The following is a 24339-nucleotide window of genomic DNA, read 5'->3' as shown; positions in this document are numbered from 1 at the left end:
GAACAGCTTGGGGAGGTGCAGTTCCAAATATACCCACAAGGTGGCGCAGAACACACGTCCAGGAGGAAACAGCATTAAATTAGTTTCAGAAAGAGAAGTCTTGCAGTTTCCTGCAAACCCAAAAGAAGGACAAGCCTGACTCTTTTTAGCTTGCATTTTTCAGCCATCTAAAGCCATATCTGAACTTGAACAGAGTGTAAAAGTTAGAAATCTGATGATCGGTCAAATGCCTCATCAGATCAACATACACTCTATAAAAAAGAGCCATGGACCCCAGATCCCATCCTACAGGGAACATTCTCCAGTACTGAAAGTGTGTGATGTCCCCCTTTTTTTTAAAACAAGAGATGCCATCTGTGTCTTAAATAGACTTATTCAGGTGCCAGGAGGACATTCCCCCTGTAGCTAGTCTCTGCCTCCTCCACAGCTGAGCCCTCTCTGCTCCCCCTCAACTTGGCAACCCCAGAAGACCATGGGCAGAGAAAACAGAGCAGGGCTTCACATTTTCCACACCATTCTATTTTCTGCCCCAAATGCTCACACCCCAGATATTCTCTCCACATGGGGCCACACATCTGTCTTTAAAAACCCAACTCGGCATCTTGGCAGGAGAGATGTTATTCACCAGAACTCTATTCCAGCCCTCTAGTAAAAAAAATAATCTGGGAACCAAACTTGAAGAAAATGTGAAGTTGCGGGCTGACATTTAAAGTTGGTAAATGGGGCATTTCCTAGCACATGGTGGGTGTCTGAGGGAACCTACCAGGGAGGGCCCTGCCCTGCCCTACCCTGGGAGCCCTGGCCACAGCAGCCCCTAAGGAATGCGATCGTTCCAAGATGAGAAGGGGCTGAGAGGGTGGATCATGTGGTGACAGAGGTGCCAAGGAGCACACCTGTGACATGGTTTTTAATTGGCTGAATGAGTTATAGAGTATTTTAATGCAGTCCACGTTATGGTTTTAACATACATGGGAACCGGTTTAAGAACTTCCAAACTTTCTATAAAAGGCTGGATAGAAATAATTTGGTGCACAGATGAGGTTTTATTAAGTTGCACACCTGAACCTGTACCGCAATAAATTCAACTTAAAAAAAATTGGTAATTAGCATATTTCATATCACTGCTTCTAAGAGACTTGACTCTTTCTTTTTAATTATTTGAAAGTGCTCACTTCCACCAGACACTGCTTTTATCTGTCCGTGTCTGTACATCTTTCTGGCAAGCCGCAGTTGTGGTCACCATTATCTTATGGCCGGGCCACTGCGACGACTCGTACCTGGTCTCAGTGTATCTCTTTTACCCCTCTCTCTAACCCAGGCTCCCTACAGCAGCTGCAGTGATCTTTCCAAAACATAAATATGATCACGTGCTCCCTGGATGAAAATATTGCTTACTGGTCTTAGGCAAAACACTACAGTTTTGGGCATAAATATCACAAACTATTTCACCTACATGATGTGGCTCTTGACTTTGCGAGCTTCATCCAGACCATCCGCCCCGTGCTTCCAGCCATCTCAGCGCCTGTCATTCCCACCCCCACCCTCACGGCCTTCCAATACGGAGCAAGACCTGGCGCTAGAGGCCTACATGTGAATTACATCATTTTGCTTGTTTATTCATCTGTAAAATGAATCAAAGAGCAATACCTGCCTTACAGGGTTGTTGGGAGGATTAAAGAAGTTAATGTAACAAGTGAAGCCTGACTTAGGTAAATGCTCAATAAAGATCACAGATGATTATGTATACAGTTATCTCTTGCACATCTTTCTGATCTTAGCCCGAATGTCATTTCCACAGAAGACCACTCTCTGATGATCCCCAGGCTTGGCCAGGCCTGCCTATGTGTATGCTCTCATGGCACCTTGTACTTGTCCCTTCAGGGGGTGCTCTGCAATTTTAGATTGTAGGGGTTCAGAACAAGTCCCCCCAAATGTGCCTCTGTGGCATGCAGATTAGAGCTAAAGGCAACGGGGGTTATTCGGGTTCAGGAGAAACTGCTGCCCCTCCCCTAACTACCTAGAAGCATTTGAATTAGGACCTTGCCCGAAATAAGAGATTATCAGAGATCACCTTTCTTAACCTATAGACAGGGCAGGGCAAACTTCTAATTACTGAGCATCTGCTCTTCTTATCGCCCTGAGACTGACCTTCGTCCCCAAGGTGCCTTACCTCATCCTCAGCTCAGAATGTCATATGTACCCATGTTTCCTTTCTGTCTCTGAACCTTTCGGGTATGTGAGATTCACATGTGTGTATGTTAATTACATTTGGTTATTTTCTCTTGTTAATGTCTCATGTAGATTTAATTATTAGATCAGTTGAAAGAACCTTGAAGAAAACGTTTTTCCTGCCCTAAAATATAATGTCTACACTCTATTGATTTATTTGCATACATATTGGAATAGGAGAGACCACTGCCGGACCCACCAGCTAGATTCAGACCAGAAGAAATTGCTTCCTGGAAATCCCAGAGCCTATCTGATTGGCCCCTCTCCGCTGCTCCAGACACGCTGGTTCCTAGCAGAGTCTGTTACCCTCCGCCAGGCAAGTATGTAAATCATCTTCCCTAATCTGGGGCAGGTCACAACCAGTGCCCTTTTCCATCCCGCCCAGTCTATAAAACCCCTCAGCACCCGCCACGTGGCACTGAGGATATACACACCATCTTGCCACCGCCTAAGACGTGTCTCCCTCGTATGCAAGTTCCCTTAGTAAACTTTTGATATAATGATGGAGTTTGTCAACCTCTTTCGTTGGTCTCTCAGCCCCGGGAAATTTTATTTAACGGTCGGTATCTCTTTGAAGACAATAAGTTCCACGAACATAAGGGCTGCTGTGTCTCTGGAGTCTGCCTGGCACATATGAGGTGGTTGATAAATGTTGAATGACTCAGCTTAAGTAATTTAAACAACACTTTTCTATAAATCAGACAAAATCTTGAAGCTTTCTCTGTGGTGGAATCCACTTGTAGAGAGGAGCAATGCCTGTGTGTCCACCACAACGCCCCTGAATTCAACTTCCTTTACTAATGAGCTCGGTGGGGCTCCCAGAATGGAACAGGAGCTGGGAGTCGGGTTTTGGTGCTAGCCCTGTTTCAGTCTGGTTTCATGACCCTGGGAGAGACATCGAGTTCTTGGAGCCTAAACGCATGTATTTCCTAACTTTGTAAAATGAGATGTTTGATTAGTGGCTTAAACCAAAAGCGGTTTAAGGTGTTCTGTTTGTCTGTTTTTTTAAATCTCTGCACATGTTGTGCACACAGGAAGTTTTGTGACAATGTGACCCATAAGCAGGCTCAGGTCGAGAAGCGTGAGCGGGACCCTGCCACGGCGCTTTGCAGGGCAGCGTGGAGACTGCTGGTCCACATGGGCTCTGTGCCAGCCAGGAAGGCCTGCTGCCATGTCCCCTGCTGCTGGTACAGGAGCAGCTCTAGATGTTCCGGGCTCCCTCCCATCTTCACAGTGGAGTTAAGAGGTGGTTGGCAACCAGAGGGCCGAGTCATGGTCTTCTGGCCATCTCTGTACCCGACCATGATGTGCCCACTGTCTTGACTCCTTCAGGGAACTGAAGGGGCCATGTGATATTTTCTATACCCAGACCGTGTCCCTTTATTTTGCACATGCTTCAGTTTACTGCTCTGATTCTTGCTCTTGGACATTCAGTGACAACTGGGAGTTTTAAAAGAGATTAATTATGCATATTCAAGGAGGGTCCAGGGAGGATGGTCTAGATCAGGGCTTGTCAACCTTTTTCTTCTCATGGCACGCATAAACTAATCACTGAAATTCTGCGGCACACCAGTTGAAAATTGTTGATCTAGATCAGTGGTAGTCAACCTGGTTCCTACTGCCCACTAGTGGGCGTTCCAGCTTTCATGGTGGGTGGTAGCAGAGCAACCAAAGTATAAATAAAAAGATAGATTTAATTATAGTAAGTTGTTTGATAAAGATTTATTCTGCCAAACTTAGCGAAAATATGACATAAAGTACTTGGTAAGTAATTATTATTATATGCTTTAACTTGCTGTAACTCTGCTTTATAAATTTTATAAAGTAAAGTTACTTCCCTACTTTATAAATCACCATTACTGTGGAACCGGTGGGTGGTTAGAAAATTTTACTACTAACAGAGATACAAAAGTGGGCGGTAGGTATAAAAAGGTTGACTACCCCTGATCTAGATGAAACTGGCTTAAAATTCAACCCACGCTATACTCAAGCCTGACTGGTTTGGGCAAATCAGGGAGCCCTGCAGGGAACTGGCTACCACACATCACTCACTCACTCAGGGACATGTACAGAGCTCCACGAGTGCCCTGTGTTCTGGATGTCCACTGCCCCGTGGGGGCAGGTCTTTGCTTCATTGTTATGGGACCGAGAGAGGCTGCTGGACGGAAACAGAACAGGCAAGGAGCAAAGCCCGGCTCTCCTGTAGGATCTGACCATCCCCAGGGCTTAGTGTCCTCCCAGATACCAGACTTCCCATATACTATTTACATTATAGAACAGAGTTTTATGAAACAAATGAAAAAAACAAATCATCCTGGTTGGGTAGCTCAGTTGGTTAGAGTGTCATCCCAATATGCCAAGGTTGCGGGTTCGGGCCCTGGTCAGGGCAGATACAAGGACCAACCAATGAATAATGCATAACTGGAACAACAAATCGATGCCTCCCCCCCCCCAAAAAAAAAAAAACCCAATACCTTTTTAAAAAATATCATAACATAGCCATTCTGAAACTAAGGGCCCTTATGACTTTGATAATACTTAATTTTAAATTCCAGCTCTAGAAATTGTATTCCCTCACCCCCTTCTCATACTCCTCAGAGACCTAACCTTTCCCCCAGATAACCAGCAGTTCCCAAGGCAGCAGAGAACAGTATCTGGACCCACTAAGGTCACAAGGTCCAGACCTCTGGCAAGCTAAAGATAGCATCTGCCCTGAGTTATGTTTCAGTTCCTGAGCCCTAATATGAAAAGACCCTCTAGCTACTGTCCCATGAGACTGGGCAAAGGGTTGCCAGATAGGACCTCAGAGATCCTATCTCGAACTGTCCTCGAGATCTGAAGAAATAATCTATTACCTTTCCCTCACCTCCAACCAATCAGTTCCCAGCATGACCTTGAACCCCAAACCTCACAGTGTCTTGTGATTTTGCCCTATTTAATCTGTAACCCACATGTTATTGGGGAGTCCTATCTTTAAAGCATGAACTCTCTATAGAGAGCCAATTCAATATTAAACTGTTTTTTCTTTCCATACTGCAAACTCCTTCTCGTGTATTCCTTTGGGCCAGCGCACGCAGGCAGGCAGACTCAAGTTCAGAACACTGGGGTTCTGGTAACAGTCCTCTGGAGCTATCACTCGGGCCTGTTCAAATGCAGAGTCCAAAGGAAGGGGATGGAGAGTGGGAGACTGATTTTCATCGGAACACACCCTTGTGGTTCCGTTCACCAACTGCTCTTTTCAGAAGTAATACCTAATTTCTTCAGATTAGTAAGGGGGTACACACGGCCATAAAATCACATAAACCTGATACATGTTTTAGGGAAAATCAGCATTTAGCTGGAGAAGGCATTCCCAGGGAGGACACGTCCAGTGACCCAGTGGAAAATGCTGTGGGTTGTGTTCAGCGAAGGATCTTCACAGCAGATTCCCACAAATCATCCCTTCCAGTCACGCTGGTGAGCAAGGGAGCATGCAGTGCATGACTGAAATAAGCTTATCAAGAGAACCTAGAGATCATCTGGCTTGCAAAACCTAAGCTCTGCTTCCAAATCCTGACAGTGTATTTATAAATTACCATATAGATTAGCATGAATCCACAACCATCGGAGTTTCTAGGCCTCGGAGAATTTTATAAACAGAGGACAAGAGAATTGAGTGAGACACAGATGGGTTGCTTTGGGATAAAACACTGCATTTCTGCATCCTTATCTTTTAAATGGAACGAGATACGTTTGGTCATTGTATCTTTAGATCTGGTTCTCAAAATGAGCATACGTCTTTTTTTTAAAAAAAAACCTTTTAAGTTATTTATTCATTTTTAGAGAGTAAGGAGAGAGAGAAAAAAAAAGAGAGGGAGGAGAAGGAGGGAGGAGCAGGAAGCATCAACTTCCATATGTGCTTTGACCAGGTAAACCCAGGGTTTTGAACCAGTGACCTCAGTGTTCCAGATTGACGCTTTATCCACTGCGCCACCACAGGTCAGCCCTGTCCTTTCCTTTTTCTTTTCTTTTTTAATTTAACAAAAGATATTTATATTAGTCCAAGTTTTTAAAGTAACCGAAATTAGCCCCAAGATGCACTCGCTTGTGCTAAGCCCCACATCCGCAAACCAGAACCTAATCTACATTTCTAGGCTCAGCTCTCCTGGAAAAGGAAGGCCTGGGCCAACCAATTGGCGCTGGCCTGCTCAGCACAAGCTACCATGATTCCCTTTGCTGCGCAGAGAGAAAGCATCCTGTTTTAACCAGTCAGCAAAGGCCCAGGGTGTCTTCCTTGTGCCTGTTCACTCTGGTCTGTAAAATGCTCTCAGAGCTCCTTTTATATCTGCTGAGATGGGAAGCTGCCCCCATTCACGAGCCGCTGAATAAAAGCCTACTAGTTCAGTAAACTTTCTGTGGAAAATTTTCTTGCAATGAAGTTTAGAATCAATAGTTAAATTTATAGAGTCTAAAGAGGTTTAGAAATTTTATTATTTTAAAAGTAAAAGCATAAGCCCTGGCCGGTTGGCTCAGCGGTAGAGCGTCGGCCTGGCGTGCGGAAGTCCCAGGTTCGATTCCCAGCCAGGGCACACAAGAGAGGCGCCCATCTGCTTCTCCACCCCTCCCCCTCTCCTTCCTCTCTGTCTCTCTCTTCTCCTCCCGCAGCCGAGGCTCCATTGGAGCAAAAGATGGCCTGGGCGCTGAGGGTGGCTCCTTGGCCTCTGCCTCAGGTGACAGAGTGATGCCCCGGATGGGCAGAGCATCGCCCCCTGGTGGGTGTGCCGGTTGGATCCCGGTCAGGCGCATGCGGGAGTCTGTCTGATTGCCTCCCCGTTTCCAGCTTCGGAAAAATCAAAAAAAAAAAAAAAAAAAGTAAAAGCATAACAAGATTTGGCAAATGGAGAAGAAAAAACTTATTTGTAGTCCCACCAACCTAAGGCAAATTAAATTTTTGAGTGTGAGTTTATATAGATAGATGATAATTGATGATAGATAGATAGATAGATAGATAGATAGATAGATAGATATGAGGGAAAAATAGGTGGTAGAACCCATGTTAGGGAAAAACTACTTTCTGTTTAGTAAAACACCTGGGAGAGGACAGGGGTCCTGGGGTCCCTGTTCCTGTCCTCTTGCCTGAGGTGGGGAAGACAGGCGCCCCGACTTAGACCAGGTTGTGGGAAGGGTTGTGAAGGTGCAGGCAGGGAGAACCTATCTGTATAAAAATAGTGGGAGAAATTCTGAGTTTTGGGAAGCCTTAGGTGAAAGGGGTGGGGACAGGAGTCAAGAAAAGAACAGGGAAGGGAAGAAGAAAGCCAGCCCTTGTGACCCCCCCCTGTGGTGGCTCTGGCAGAGGCAGGGTTTCCGCTGTGCTTGTGGGGTTCGCTCCCCTGTGGTGACCGCAAACGTGCAGGGAAACTGCTTTGTGTGGATGGAGTTTGGGGAGAGCAAAGTGAAAGGTCAGCTGTCCATATCTGGGTTCATGCTGTGTGGATAGACAAAAATGGTTTGAAAGAGTCAAGACCAGAGGTGAGTGATACTTCAACAGAAATAAAAGTTAGAATCAAGGGGACCAGAACTAATAGGGGATTCCCAGGGTATAATCAGATTTGGGAGAAGGGGGTGATAAATTCCCAGAGTCTCCCAAGTTGTATGTAATAAAGAGCATTTTCATTTATTAAAGGGAGGAGTAATCCCATAAGTTAGCTTGAAAACCTGTGACTCTCACATGGTTACAGTTATAAAAAAAATTTTCTGTATGCTCCTCTTTTTCATTTAATAGTACATGTATTTCCCCATGTTGCAGAATATCAAAAAATTTGACATATTTGTCTTGGACCTACTGTGCTCCGGGGCCTAGTTCTGTTCAAATATTACCTCATGTAACTCCTACAACACTCTCTGAAGTAGTTTTATTACTGTAACCATTTTTTTAAATTTTTTTTAAAATTTATTTACTTTTTTAGATTTTATTTATTCACTTTTATTAGAGAGAGAGGGGAGAGAGAGAGAGAGGGAGAGATAGAGAGAGAACAGGGGGAGGAGCAGGAAGCATCAATTCCCATATGTGCCTTGACCAGGCAAGCCCAAGGTTTTGAACCGGCAACCTCAGCATTCCAGGTCGACGCTTTATCCACTGCGCCACCACAGGTCAGGCCTGTAACTATTTTTAAAACTAAAAAAACTGAAGCCCAGAGCGGCTCAGTCACTTGTCCCAGGACAGACAGACAGCAGTGACCAAGCCCAGGAGGAAATGAAGCTGGTCGGAGTCCAAAGCTCTTTCCACAACCTCTGACGGGCAGGAGGGTAGGAGAAATGAGGGCCATCTCAGAAAACGAGCAGGCAGGAACTAAAGCAACACAAACAACAGTCTTGGGAAGAGATTTGTACCTTGCGGTAGGAATGGGCTTATGATTTCATAACAGTCGGCCATCAGCTCTCTGTATAACTTGACCCTGCTGAATAACCCTGACCTTGTTTTATTGTTCTTATTAGATTTGGGTTTGGCTAGTTCCGCTTTACTTTGGAGAACAGTTTCATAAGACATAGCTAAAGCCCTAACCGGTTAGCTCAGTTGGTTAGAGCATCATCCCAAGATGACAAGGTTGTGGTTTTGATTCCTAGTCAGGGAAACAACCAAAGAATGCACAACTAAGTGGAACAATAAATGTATGCTTCTCTCTCCCTCTGTCTCTCTCTTTCCCTTCCTCTGTCTGACCTTCTAAAATCAATTTTAAAAAAAAGACATATTTAAAACTCATCAGTGTCATGTGGCTGCAAAAAAATCACTAACCAAAAGGCTTTGCTCCATTAAGAAAGCTGTTGCTGAGCCTGGGGTATGGCTAGAAGGTGACTGCAAGTCCTGAGTGAATGACAGACCACTGAAATAAGCAAGTTTCTGTGCCACCAAGGACATCACCTTTGAAGCTATGAGCCACTCTGCCCTTCGGCTGATTCTCCCAGCAACTTAATACACCACAGCCCATCCATCTGCAATCCTCCCTGATGCTAAAGGAACAGTTCTTTATTGGACAGTGTTTAATGGATGTGGTAAATAATAAGACTATTTTATTGTGCTAAAAGGCACAATTATCTAAACCACAAGAGTAAAAGTTAATGGAACAATGAACAATGATTGCAAACAGTCTTTCTCCGTCTCTCCCCTGTTCCGCTGAAGCAGGCAAGGGTTCGTCCTTCTGCACTGGGAACCTGGCCACTGGCTGCAGAGCGAAGAACCAGCCTTAGGTGTTTCTGGTCTGTGTTGTTTATATATAATTGTTTTGAGAACAGAACTCTGCAGTTATTAAAATCATTTAGGTTCTCTACTTAAATGAAAGGTTTGAATTTCATATTCAACCAATGGGAGCTGAAATGCAGAAGCAATGAAAATCAGGTACTTAGGCAAAAGGCTGGTCAAACAAAGAAATCTTGCTTTTCAAGGAGCTGCATCTGTTGACAGTTATTCAACAATTCTGGGCACCTCCTTCCATATGTCAGATACAGACACGGTCAAGAATCTGTAATGGACACTTCCAGGCTAACGAGGAAAGAGAAGTGAAGCCTGCTAAAAGGGAGGAAAAGAGGAGTTCATGAGACAGGTTTCAGCAAGGCTGAAAGCAGCCGGCTCTCAAAGGAGAAAGGGGTGAGAACGCTTGGAGGCTGTGACGAGGGAGGTGGGGAGGGGGTGTTCAGAGACCGAGCAATTCTGGATAACAGTACGACCAAGTCTCAGCTCCTGACACTAGAAGGGAAGGTACTCAAAAGGAGTGGAGGTGACAGTCACGAGGATCAAGGGGCTCTCAACCTTGGATATTGGATCAGCCATCCATGTGGACAATCAGCCAAGATGAAGGCAGGAGCTGGGGTGGAGAGGAAGAAGAGAACTTGGGTGCTAAATTCTCAGTGATGTTGTTGGGGAGTGGCTTGTAAGACATTAGACAACAGTGACAGGGAAGGACACAAGGTGGTATAGCCAGGAGGTAAAAGCCTAAAAGAAATGAGAGGTAAAGTTAAATTCACTGTAGTAACCTCAGGAAGCTGTAAGGAGTTCTACTAGAAAATGTTGTATTTCCCCATATTTTGAAAAGTAAGCAATCAGGCTCTTTCCTAGAATGGATGACATTCTAGGCAGCGGTGGATTAAGGTTGGTTGAGGCCTCAGGCACAAAAGAAAATATTGAGCCCCTGACATTAGAAAAAAGTATGAAGTTGGGGTTTTGCGGGGCCCTTCAGAAGTCGGGGCCCAGGGTGTGTGCCCGGTGCACCCGCCGTTAAATCTGCCTCTGATTCTAGGGAACAGGTTGTTATAGAATGGAAGGATTGTAGACTCACCACATCTAACCCAACTAATCTGTAGATATAGAAGCTGATGTCTACACCCACTCAAGGCCACAGCTAGCCAGACTGGCTTGTATAATCCAAAGATAAGTTAAAATAGTGGGAGGCAAACAGAGAGATAGCATCTGAGGAGTCTGTCTGCCTTCAAGGGCGGACACAGAATAGCACCCCCTGGAGTACTCGCTACTGCTTCTAACCAGCACTCACTTTACTACTTCTTTCTCCGAAGGCAACATGGATTCATTCCTTCAGAAGAAATGTGCACACTAGCCCTTGTCCTTGCAGCTTTGACACTTTGGAAGCCCAGTGTGGGAAAGCCCTCTACTCTTCATTTGGATATGACAGGCGACACATCTGCCTGTGCGCTGTGGTTGTGATCAAAGAACCCAGAAAGACGCTCAGCACTGGGAGGGGAGCTGTTCATGTACTGTTTGTGTCATGCCTCATTTAAAGCTGAATTAAAAAATTTTTATTATTTTATTTTTTTTACAACTAAATTTATTGGACAACCTGGATTGGTAGCTCAGTTGGTTAGAGCATCTTCTTGATACACCAAGGTTGCAGGTTTGATTCCCAGTCAGGACACATACAGGAATCAACCCATGAATGCATAAATAAGTGGAACAACAGGCCCTGGCCGGTTGGCTCAGTGGTAGAGCGTCGGCCTGGCGTGCGGGAGTCCCGGGTTCGATTCCCGGCCAGGGCACATAGGAGAAGTGCCCATCTGCTTCTCCACCCTTCCCCCTCTCCTTCTTCTCTGTCTCTCTCTTCCCCTCCCACAGCCAAGGCTCCATTGGAGCAAAGTTTGCCCGGGCAATGAGGATGGCTCTGTGGCCTCTGCCTCAGGCACTAAAATGGCTCTGATTGTGGCAGAGCGACCCCAGATGGGCAGAGCATTGCCCCCTGGTGGGCATGCCGGGTGGATCCCGGTCGAGTGCATGTGGGAGTCTGTCTGACTGCCTCCCCATTTCCAACCTCAGAAAAATTAAAAAAAAAAAAATAAGTGGAACAACAAATCCATGTTTCTCTTGCTCTCTCTTTCTTTTCTTTCCTCTAAGAAATAAATAAAATCAATAAACTAAAAAAATAAAATGAATATTTAAAAACAAAATTTATTGGGTGACACTGGTTAATAACATTATCAAAATTTCAAGTGTACAATTTTTATTTTATTTATTTATTTATTATTTTTTTAAGTGAGAAGAGGAGAGATAGATAGATTCCTGTATGTGTGCAGATAGATTCACCTGGCAACCCCCATCTGGGGCTGATGCTCGACCAATTGAGCCACTGGCTGCAAGAGGAGAAGAGGGAGAGAAGGAAGATGGGCAGGGGAAGAGAAGCTGATGTTTGCTTCTCATGTGTGCCCTGACCAGAGATTGAATTCAGGACATCTGCAAGCTGGGCCGATGTTCTATCCACTGAACCAACTGGCCCAGGGCCTCAAGTGTACAATTTTATAATACATCATCTGTACACTGCATTGTGTATTCACCACTCAAAGTCTAGTCTCCTTTCATCACCATATATTTGATCCCTAAAGGGGTTAAATGGACACTTTCAGATTTTAATTTTCCTGTACCCTAAAGCTGAGTTTTTAAAAATATAGGCCAACTTATAATACAATAAATGAATTTATCAGGTGGTAACCAGTTGTAAAAAAGTTAAGCAACAAAATAGAAAAAATATTGGGTGCAGTCCGGATGCTTTGTGTGTGTGTGTGTGTGTGTGTGTGTGTGTGTGTGTATGTGTGCAAGGTCCTGTGTGTGTGCTGAAATGATTCTCAATAAGACTTAAAATTCTAAGGGAGCCCTGGCTGGTTGGCTCAGTGGTAGAGCGTCGGCCTGGCGTGCAGAAGTCCCGGGTTCGATTCCCGGCCAGGGCACACAGGAGAAGCGCCCATCTGCTTCTCCACCCCTCCCCCTCTCCTTCCTCTCTGTCTCTCTCTTCCCCTCCTGCAGCGAGGCTCCATTGGAGCAAAGATGGCCCGGGCGCTGGGGATGGCTCCTTGGCTTCTGCCTCAGGCGCTGGAGTGGCTCTGGTCGCAACAGAGCGACGCCCCGGAGGGCAGAGCATCGCCCCCTGGTAGGCATGCCGGATGGATCCCGGTCGGGCGCATGTGGGAGTCTGTCTGACTGTGTCTCCCCATTTCCAGCTTCAGAAAAATACAAAAAAAAAAATTCTAAGGATGTACTATTTTTTAAAACTTTAAAATTTATTAAACAGAGAGAGAGAGAAGGGGAGAGGGAGAGAGAGGGATCGAAGGATCAATTTGTTGTTCCACTCTTTCATTCATTCATTGGTTGAATCCTATAAGTGTCCCAACCAAGGACTGAACTCACAAACTTGGCCATATTGGGATGATGCTCTAACCAACTGAGCTACCCAGCCAGGGTGGATGTATTATTTTTAACTATATTTTTATTAACAAATGATATTTAACTTTAATTAACTTTATGCTAATTTGTAAAAGCACTGAATAGGAACACAGAACAAGAATAGAGTTCCGTACCCAGAGGCAAAGGCCACAGTGACTTTACTGACAAAAGTACTGAACAAAGTACTGTGCTGAATGCAGCACAATAGGGATAGAATGAGCAATTCTGATTAATCAATAGGTGAGGACATTTGAGTCATTCCCTTGCCCTTTTATTTGCTATAAAGAAGTTCCCCTTCCTGACTTCCTCATTCTTGTCTGTTTCTATTTGTGTGTATCAATTAATACCCATAAGCATTGGGGGTCAGGCCCTCTCATGAAACTTATATAGAGAATTGTGAAGCAGTCTCCCCTAGGTCTCTCCGTGCATGACATGTGGTCTCTGAGAAGTCACTGTCTCTGCAACACTAATTCAACTCAAACAATTCAGTGGAAGTGGGGTTGTTTTTGAGGCTGGTAAAAAAGTATTTACACAAGCAAATGTGCCTCATCCGTTATTGTATCCTAGAACTACTTTATTACCTTTGTAAGTTCATTCCTCAAAATGATGAATATCAAATGAAATATTTTCACAAGAACAAGTTTAATTAATCTTGGTAAGCAATCAGAAAATGTGAAATAAATGACTAAGATTTTAGAGGCAGTTTTTTTCAGAGACTGTAATTTTCTATTTCAAGGTTTATGGATATGCAAATTATTATGTTTATCCATACATCTTTCTTTTATCTAGTTACTCATTATCAACTAAATTCATCTACTTAGCAAATAGCACATATTATTCTGAAGGATTTCATTGGCTGGAACAAAATGACAAGAACAAAAGGACAGGCTGCAGAATTATTGGGAAGCCAGGCATTGCCACCAACCCTTTCATAGCCATCAGGGCACACTAATTGATGGCCACATGCCAACACTGTGGATGACCAGTCTGTGATGTAAGAGGGCATCTATTAAGATCATGTAGGCCCTGGCCGGTTGGCTCAGCGGTAGAGCATTGGCCTGGTGTGTGGAAGTCCCAGGTTTGATTCCTGGCAAGGGCACACAAAAGAAGCACCCATCTGCTTTTCCACTCTTCCCCCCTCCTTTCTCTCTATCTCTCTCTTTCCCTCCTGCAGCCAAGGCTCCATTGGAGTAAAGTTGGCCCGGGTGCTGAGGATGGCTCCATGGTCTCTGCCTCAGGCACTAGAATGGCTCCAATTGGAGCAATGCCCCAGAAGGGGCCGAGCATCACCCTCTGGTGGTCATGCTGGGTGGATCCTGGTCCAGCACATGCGGGTGTTTGTCTGTCTGCCGATCCCCCAAACCCCTACTTCTCACTTTGAAAAAATACAAAAAAAAATCACATAAAGGCATGTGCTGAGGAACATGGGAATGACTTCAGCCTCTGAATGGAAGGGTTTGAGTCCTGTGATTGTTCATGTACTGTTTTGGTAACACCTCATTTAAAGATGAGTTTTTCAAAATATGGACTAGCTATAATATGAAGAAATTAATTTAATGTGTGGTGATGGACACTTAACAAAATTAAACAGTAGAACAGAAGATAGCAGAGTACATTGCAGGTGTTTTGTGAAAGTGTTCTTTCCGTTGTGTGTGCCATGTATGTGGGTGTGTGTGCATGCACTTGTGTACAATGTCTTTCTTACTATAGATCATAAAAAAAAAAGTTTGAAAAAGTACTAGTCCTGTTCTGAGGTTCTTCACTGACACCCATTCATAGGATATCACAGTGACCCTTTATAATAGGTTCTGTTGTCACTGCCTTCATTCTACAGAGAAGGAAAATCAGGCAGAGACAGGATGGAACCACTGGTGAGTGGCACAGCTGGAGTCGGATCCTATAATACTTTACCCAGTGCTGCTCTGGCCTTTTCCTGGTTTAGGCACAGTTGGTCCCTCTAGATTTTATTTATTTATTTTTTTAGAGAGGGAGAGAGAGAGAGAACGGGGGGGGGGGCAGAAAGCATCAACTCCCATGTGTGCCTTGACCAGGCAAGCCCAGGGTTTTGAACCGGCAACCTCAGTGTTCCAGGTCAATGCTTTATCCACTGTGCCACCACAGGCCACACAAGTGGTCCCTCTAACTCTCCGAAGTTATTTACCATATTTCCCCCTGTATAAGATGCACTTTTTTCCAAAAACTTTGGGGTCTAAAAACTGATTGTGTCTTATACAGTGGTTACAGATTTTTTTACTTGCATTTCCTGCTTTTTCACGCTTGTTTTTGTGCTCATTGTTGAAGACAGTGATTCCGACACAGGTGAGGACAAGCTAATGGATGGGGGTTTTGACAGTGATGAGAAGTTGTATGGATTTTATGATGAATAAAACTTGAGTTCAATAACTTTATGTATTCCTTTTTCTTTTCAAATTTCAGGCCCCCAAATTAAGGTGCATCTTACACATGAGGAAACATGGTAAGTGGCTCTCTGATGTTGGACTGCACCGCATCACCCACACTAGGAAAGTTCACGCTACTGTAGGTGTCCGTGACCATCATGCCTGGAGCTGTTCTCACCATTTACATACATCCTTTTCCATTAAACAATATATATCCTTTGTATGAGTAATATTTAAGTACCTAATTTATTTTACACTAGTCTGTTAAAAAAAATCACCTACATTTTTTTTAACCCACTACATTGATTTCACAATCACTAATGGGTATAATCCAGTTGAAAATTCTTGAGACTGTGTTTACCAACAGGAAAAAGACTTGTGAATGAGTTGAGTTTGTTCATATAAATTCTGGCATCATTTTCCTACATGAAAGCCAGTGCCACCCTGTGAAATAGCTCAGATAGTTCACCGGTGTCACCGTTTCGATTGGCATATTTTCACCAGTAGCCAACCTCCATACCACTGCGCACCAGGATACAGCTATTTATAGTTTGTAAAGTGTTTCCACTGAAGGGGTTCAGAATTTAAATAGGTATTAAATTTGGTTAATTTTCTATTTCTAGTCTATCTCATGTGTATTTGATTATTAGACCGCCAGAAAGAGCTCCAAGAGAAAAGTTGTACTTCTCCCGCATTCTTCTCAGTAATAACCCTTTTAAACATTTTGGGTATTTTCTACAATTTAAGGTATTTCCTGTTTTTGCTTTTATCACCTTAGCTAGTTCATATAGAGACATGCAACCTCCTTGAAGAAGCAACCTCTTCAAGGAGTGCGCTGCGCCCCACCAAAGCCTCCCCTTTCACTGCTGATAAAACCCCTAACCAGCCTGGGCCTCCTCTTCTTCCTTTTCTTGAAAATACTTCAACCATGCAGTAAGAGAAAGATTTACTGAACCAGACTCAAAAGTTTTGAGATATAATACGTTCAAAATTAAAAATAAAAGAGAAGGTTTCTAACTTAAACTATTTAACATCAAGGAAAGAGTGGGGAGAGGGGAGAAGTGGAGAGGGAACAGAAGGAGGAAGATGTGGATAAAAAAAGGTGTTTTATGAAAAGTAACCTCACAGGGTGATCTGGTCATAAATTCCTAACTGGGCAGGTCATGTAGGTAGTCACACCCAAGGCCTATAACTTCTTTGGTGAAAAGTTTTAAACCACTTGTCCATTGTTCTTGTGCATTCAGGTTAATACACCTTTGAAATGCCAGAAGTGATATCCATTAAATGGGGTATTAGTCCTTAAGAGAGCACACAGTCTTGTTAACTGTCTTATAATCCAATCCCTACCTTGCTTTCTCCGATCTTCCTTCCTCTTATTAATTTCAAGTGCATAAAAGAAACAGCAAAACTCTTCCTCTCAGGAACATTTGAGATCTTGCTCTCCAGCATATGTCCTCAGTTTGGCTCCAATAAAATTTTTACAAAATTCTCTATGGCTTTGGTTGTTTCTTACATCAACAAAGGAAGGGAGGGAGAGAGAGTGTTGGGAGGGGGAAGAGAGAGGAGGAGAAGAGGAAAGAGAGGAAGCAGGTGGAGGGGTAGAAGGGAGGGGGTCGGAGGGGAGAGGAGAGTGAGTGCACTTTCTCCAGAGGGCCAGGAGCCATGTGTCTAAGACACTCACAGGCCCCGTATGCAGGAGAGTCAGGACTTGAACCCAGGGTTCCCGCTTCTGCGACCTGTGAACCTACAAGTCAAGTCCTGTGACTTTGAGCTTTGAAAGTCATAACTATTTTGTTTATGCTTAAAATATTTTATATGACGTGTTGCTGTTTGCTATAAACTGACTTTTGGTTGGGGCTCAGTAACCTTTTTGTTTTATATATATATATATTTTATACATATGTATATATTGACAATATACATAAATGGCATTGACACAATCACCAAAGCAATAAATCATTCTTAGTAATGTCTCCAAGTAAGAGTTACGTTACCTTTCAATGTGTATTACATATATATTACATAATTATACAAAATGTTAAATAGTGGTAAAATAATAATAACAGCTGCAAAGGCAAAAGAGACTAAGTTATATAGACACCCTGGCTGGAATCATCCTTTTGAAATAATTACCTGTGTAAAGAAAGGTGTTGGAGTGTCCTCCTACCACAACATCCACGCCCTTCACTTTCTGAGCGATGAGTTTATCCATTTCAAAACCAGAGTGTCCCAGTGCAATAATTTTGTTCACATTTAGAGTCGTTAGCTTATCTACTTGAAGTTGCAATGCAGTGATTTCATCTTCAAATACTAAATATGGTCCTAAAAGGTACAAAACAAATAAAATAAATATTTATTAATAATAACTTTTATTATACTGTTTATTGTACACACTAACATGCCAAGTAAAAACACCTTAATCTATGAAAGCTCTTACATTACGAAGGCCAACACATGTTTTTAAATTAAATATAAAAGAACTACAAAGCCAAAAATCTCTGAGGTTATTGGTTCTCAATTATGTTCACTTAATGTTGTGTTTGTTTAAGGATGATATTATATTGTTGATTTCAAACTCAAACCATGAGGAGGCTTCAGACATGCAAGCCTATTTTCTCCTATTCTATTTTTATATTTCAACTTCCATTATACCACTGCAGAATATGCCTGACCATACAAGCATAAAGTACAAAACAGGTGAATTATTTCAAGGATTTGTTTGCAAGTTTAGAATAATCAGTCTTGAACTTTAAACTCTGTCAGCAACTAGTTCTTGAATGCCAATCTTAAAGTGCCAGCTGACAGTGCTGTTTTGCTCGCTTGGGAAGGTCAGCATTAGAGTGTTGTTTTGCTCACTTGGTAAGGTCAGCATTAGAGTGTTATTGAGCTCCACATTAGACAGGGGTCCCATCCAAATACTGCTGCCCTGGACATGTGCACCTTCTGCACTGCTGCTTACTCCCCACATAGCAGTAACAGACCATTGTTCGTTGGTACCGCCTGGTGAGTGTGGGTATGAGGGTGTGACTCCACAGCTGGTGCTCTGTGGGCTGCGAACATGTGCTTTTAAGTGTGGGAAGACATAAGTCTTTGTCTCTGTAGCCAAACCTCAGGAAGCCTTGAGGTCTTATGGTTTTTATTGACACAGAGGTGACAGCAAACACAGACAAGACACATTGCTCTGAAGATATGCCCAGAACTGGTTGACAAGGGAACACTTTTTTTTTTTTTTTTTTTTTTTTTTTTTTTAGCGAGAGACAGACAAGAAAGAGAGAGATGAGAAGCATCAACTCATAGTTGTGGCATCTTAGTTGTTCATTGATTGCTTTCTCGTATGTACCTTGACCAAGGGGCTCTAGTCGAGTCAGTGACCCCTTTCTCAAGCCAGTGACCTTGGGCATCAAGCCAGCAACCTTTAGGCACAAGCCAGTGACCGTAGGGTCATGTCTATGATCCCACGCTCAAGCTAGCAACCCTGCACTCAAGCTGGGTGAGCCAGTGCTCAAGCTGGTGAACTCTGGGTTCTTGAACTTGGGTCCTCAGTGTCCCACGCCGATGCTCTATCCGCCGCGGCACTGCCTGGTCAGGATTTAGATGCCTTTATGCAAAATTTCTAAGAATCAGCACTAAAATGAAGCTGCCAAAACATGAATAGCTTGTAAAGACCTTTCAAAACCCAGGATCCTGACATCTTCAGGTGGAAAAGTATTCATCTCTTTAAGGACAACCAAAACTGTGAAACACACCCCTTGTGATGGATGGCAGCAGCTTGAGACTGTCAGTCACGTCCTTCTGGTGGGACCACATCCTCCTCAGTCAGGAGAACACTTCTAAACCTCTTCACAAGCCAGTGACCTGTATGCCACCATCTGGCTTCACGATGACCTTGACAACATTTATTAACTGTGTCACAGAGTGTGCAAAGGCTTGGTCACCCATGGGCCAGCTGTCTACCTGCTGCCTGGAGTGCCTAACAATCCCCACCTCCCCTCAGGGGAGAGCAGCCCAGCTCCATGCTTGCCCTGCCCTGACTCGGCTGCAGAACCCTCTCCCCTCAGGAGGAGCCATGCTGCTAGGCGTCAAGTACAGCTGACCCTTCTGTTGCTCCCAATGGCCTGGTCCTATTTTAACAACAAGAAATATGTTATTTTCCAAATGTTAAATAATAGTATCTCCTTTATCAGTTGATTCTTTAAAAAAATTTATGTTTATTCAATTTATTAAGGTGACATTGGTTAATAAAATTATATAGGTTTCAGGTGTATATTTCGATAATGTGCCAGTTTATGGTCTGTGTTTTGTATTGCATGTTCCTCACCCCAAGTCTACTCTCCTTGTACCACCGTTTGTCTCCCCATCCCGTCTTCTACCTTCCCTGGTCACACTTCCCCTCTGGTAGTCAGCATACTGCTGTCCATGTCTATGAGTTTTTTTCTTTTTGCTTAATCCCTTCACCTATTTCATCTAATGCCCCCACTCCCAACAGCTGTCAGTCTGTTCTCTATGAGTCTGTTTCTATTTTGTTTGTTAATTTATCCATTAGATTCCACATATGAGTGAAATCATATGGTACTTGTCTTTCTCTAACTGGCTTATTTCACTTAGCATAATGCTCTCCAGGTCCATCCATCCTGTTACAGAGGGTAAGGTTTTCTTTCTTTTTTATGGCCAAGTGGCCATTCTGTTGAGTAAATGTACCAAGGCTTTTTTGTTCACTTACCCACTGATGGGCACTTGGGCTGCTTCCAAATCTTGGCTGTTGTAAATAATGCTGCTATGAACATTGGGGTGCATATATTCTTTTAAATTCGTGTTTCGGGTTTCTTCAGATATATTCCCAGAGGTGGAATCTCTCAGTCACAAAGCAGTTCCATTTTTAATATTTTGAGGAAACTCCATACTGCTTTTCACAGTGGCTGCACCCATCTGCCTTCCCACCAGCAGTGCATGGGGGTCCCCTTTTTTCCACACCCTCACCAACACTGCTGTTTGAAGATTTATTGATGATAGCCATTCTGACAGGTATATCAGTTAATTCTTAAAGATCTAGTTCCTAGTTTCCTCTTTTTTTCTTCAAATAAAAAAAATTAATTTGGGTAATTTAGGAAAAAAGTCATTTCTCACTGATAGTGTTTTGGTGAGTGTTCTTTCTTATAAAGTGTCTCAGAAGTGTTTCTTGAATGATTTTAGGCTTATATAGGAATGTTTGTGTAAATGGATATATAGATATAGCAGATATAGTTTTTTATAATATACATACGGATATATATCATTAGTCCATTCAAGAATATATACACATTTCCCAGAAAGCCAGATACAATAGTGTCATGAAAACTGAAAGAGATGAATAATGCAAAGAAAGAAAGAGAGTTAACAAGACATGTAATAATCATACTAGAAAAGGAAAGAGAAGATACACTGAGGTAGAACCCTGGCTCTGGGCATCCTGACTCCATAGGAAGAAAGGCATTGAGTTAGGTGCCTCTTATTTGCCAGTAAATGACTGCACTGTTTAGCCCTGGATTTAAATGGACTTCTTCAAGTTTGAATGCTTTGGATGAAACAAGATACTGTCAACAAAAAAATGCACTGAGCAGAAGAGGGAGTGTCTTTGAGCGATAACTTAAAACAATGTGGAAACCATCAGATGGGTTTTAGCAATGTCATCCTAAGTACACCATCTGCCCAGTACCACACGTTCCTACTTTTACCTACAGCCCACAAAAATAACGCCAAGATCTGATTTGGTACATCTGTTTTCGAGCAATGAGTGCTATAAAAGTAGGAAATACCTGGATTTGAGAGAATAGGAGTTTCTTTCGAGGTGTAGCCAACAATTCCCACAATTTCATCACCAACAGAAAGGGTTTTATATGGCAGATACAGATTTGCTATTTGAGATGCTAGTGGTCTCTCTGCTTTAATGTTTGCACTCAGAATTGGAAATTTGGCCTTTTTGAGGAGAGGCTCAATCAGACCTTCTGCACCATTATCAAATTCATGATTTCCCAGTGCCTAGTAGAAAAAGAAAAGAGAAAAAGAATGAGGGACTTTGGAATTTCCAATAAAACCATACTTTAAAAAATAGGACATTAGCCCAGGGGCTCCCAAACCTAGCAGGGCTCCAGGAGGCTCATCACATGGCCTCTGTTCTTCTCATGCCCACAGTTAACTCAGTCGCCCCGGACTCTGGCCTGGGGCATCCAGGTCAGCAGGCTGGTTTACAAATTGCTCCCTTGGTCCCACCCCACCTACTACACTGAAGGGGCGTCAATGCAAGTCACCCAGAAAGCTGGCTCGATGTCCACTGTCCTGCCGTCCCAGATCTGGGGCACGGTCTGCACCTACCAGGTGCTGCCCAGCCTTTGACCTTCTCAGAAAGGTCAAAGGGTGGGTTTTCCAAACCCAGTGGCTCCCAAACCTAGCAGGGCTCCAGGAGGCACATCTCATGGCCTCCCTATGTTTCATTCCCTGCAGTTTCTGTTTGAGAAAGAACAAGTGAAATAACTGCACCACTGTTGGGGGTTCCGGACTCGCTCTGACCACAGGGCTTTGTGAAGTGTGGGTGTGGTTTACTGCAGCCGTTGGCTCCCACTTTCTTCACCCTCTCCCACTCCCTACCACTCTGGAAATGGCTGTTAGGTGCAAAACAACCATTTTGACTTCTTGCAGTTCCCCCTGGAATAATACTGACAAAACACAACATGCCAGCCACCTCCCCTGAAAAGCCTGCATGCTTTTCTCCATTGGCCTCCTGGAATTAGTCTGTCTCTTCTAGGCATCTACCTACCTGCTCTGGTTGCCAGGGCGCTTTAGCTAACTTAGTATTTAAACCAGTGAGTTTCAAACTGTCTAAATACCACACCTGATTTTGCTTTACTTTGCAGGTCGTCCGGGAGCATGCCTGGAAGTGCTGGCTGGTGGCCCATCAGATAAACTAGCACCCCCTCCAGTATTCTCTTATGGCCCCCACCCTCTTTCTTCCTAGCACATTCCACACTCAAATGGCTATTTGGCATGTTCGTGAGGTCCTCGCCAGACTGAGTCCTGCCACCTCCACCCTGGTCTATGCTGGAGCCCCTCACCTGCCACACAGGCACCCTGAGTATTGTGTCCTGAAGTGCATGCATTCACAGAGAAAGTGATACAATGTCTTCACATTCCCACCTACCTGTCTCCTCAATTAAACTCAGAATTTCTGAATTTGCCTTTTCCCCCATCTCTGAGCATCTACTCATTTTTTACCTCTTCCTCTTACCTAATCACCTCCCTCTTAAAGGCTGACCTACTTTCAAAGTGTCCCTCAGTCTTAGGTAACTGTCTTTTTCTATTCTGAGAACATCATTTTCTTTCTATGGTGCAATGTCTCCATTATGATATTTCAATAACTAACTTGCTTAACTGGAAAGATTTTTATTTATTTATTTATTTATTTTTGTATTTTTCCGAAGCTGGAAATGGGGAGGCAGTCAGACAGACTCCCGCATGCACCCGACCGGGATCCACCCGGCACGCCCACCAGGGGGTGATGCTCTGCCCATCTGGGGCATCGCTCTGTTGCAACCAGAGCCATTCTAGCGCCTGAGGCAGAGGCCATGGAGCCAGCCTCAGTGCCCAGGCCAACTTTGCTCCAGTGGAGCCTTGGCTGCGGGAGGGGAAGAGAGAGACAGAGAGGAAGGAGAGGGGGAGGGGTGGAGAAGCAGATGGGTGCTTCTGTGTGCCCTGGCAGGGAATCAAACCCGAGACTCCTGCACGCCAGGCCGACGCTCTACCACTGAGCCAACTGGCCAGGGCTTGGAAAGATTTTTAAAGATGAATGTTTCTATAGTTTTTCATGAAAGACTATCCAATGTGTCAGCCACCTTGCCTTTTACCAACCAGCACAATATACCTGGAATTTGGCAATAGTTGACATTATATTTTTCGTTTATTTCACCTTGATCCAAACTGCCACTATCTACCCAGTCAATGAAGCAAGAAACTCTGGAGCAATCAAATCCTTCCCACTCCCTCCCTCCCCTTCCTCTTTGCGTGAACGCTTGGTTCCTGTCCTCCCCATTGCTGCTACCTGCCTGCAGTCCTCGTCTTTCTCTCCGGACCACTGCAACAGCTCCTTATGTGGGCTTTCAGCTATGGCCACTCCCACTTCTAAACCATCTTGTACATTGCTGTCAGAATAATCTTTCTAAAATGCAAATCTGATCTTGTCAATCGCAACCTTAGGGTCCTACAGAGGCTCTCCACTCCTTTTGTGATGAAATCCAACATCTTGAGCACTTTGAACCACCACGGTTTTTTTGAAGTCTGGTCTCACGCTCCGCTCCAGACTCATATCTGAACGCACCCCCTCGTGTGCGGAGCAACCAGCCAGGGCTGGCTCTACCTCTTATGGCCTGGGCACATTTCTAAACCACGGCTTTATCTGGAAGGGCAGTGAGTGAATAAAACAACAGTTGTGATGAAAATAAGCCAGAATTTACCAAACACTTGCTGCACACCCACTTCACACCAAGTGCTTCTGTGTAGAAAACCTGCTTTCATCCTGTGAGGTTGGTATTGTAACTCTGCTCACTTTGCAGATGAGAAAAACTCAGATCTGGAGACAGTACCTCTTTCAAGGTCACACAGTGAGTAAGTGGTAAAGCTGGGACTAGAGCCCCTCCTGCTTGACTCCAGCCTTCTCAATCTCAGTGCTTGGATGTAAAGGGCTTTGTTGAAGACTTTGTATATCGTGAGCACTCAAAATCAAATCCTAACTACTTGCGGTTTTTCATGCTCTCACTTATCTTTGTCCTGCTGTTATGATGAATGATGAGTGATCGATCCATACACAGAGAGGTGGAACACAGGCAGGTTAAGGTCACTTGAAGCCCCAGGAGCAGAAGAAAATATTAGGCCCCTTACATTAAAAAAAAGTGTAACGTTGGGCTTTCGTGGGGCCCTTCAGAAGTCGGGACCCAGGGCCCACGCCCAGTGTTCCCACCGTTAAATCCATTCTGGTGGAACAAAATATTCCGT

The 24339-nt window shown here is 43.9% G+C and overlaps 1 protein-coding gene across 1 annotated transcript in view; it reads right to left on the bottom strand.

Annotated features, from left to right (window-relative positions):
• NT5E (5'-nucleotidase ecto) overlaps positions 1-24339 on the bottom strand; it is a 62180-nt gene that overhangs the window by 13959 nt on the left and 23882 nt on the right. The window contains exons 2-3 of the mRNA XM_066254219.1: positions 21114-21336; positions 17455-17643 (exon numbers count right to left, since the gene is read on the bottom strand). Coding sequence (XP_066110316.1) covers positions 17455-17643; positions 21114-21336 — 412 coding nt within the window. The remainder of the gene's footprint in view (positions 1-17454; positions 17644-21113; positions 21337-24339) is intronic.

This window comes from Saccopteryx bilineata, chromosome 1, assembly GCF_036850765.1.
Source record: "Saccopteryx bilineata isolate mSacBil1 chromosome 1, mSacBil1_pri_phased_curated, whole genome shotgun sequence".
Taxonomy (NCBI): Eukaryota; Metazoa; Chordata; class Mammalia; order Chiroptera; family Emballonuridae; genus Saccopteryx; species Saccopteryx bilineata.
This window is presented reverse-complemented; position numbering and strand designations above follow the sequence as displayed.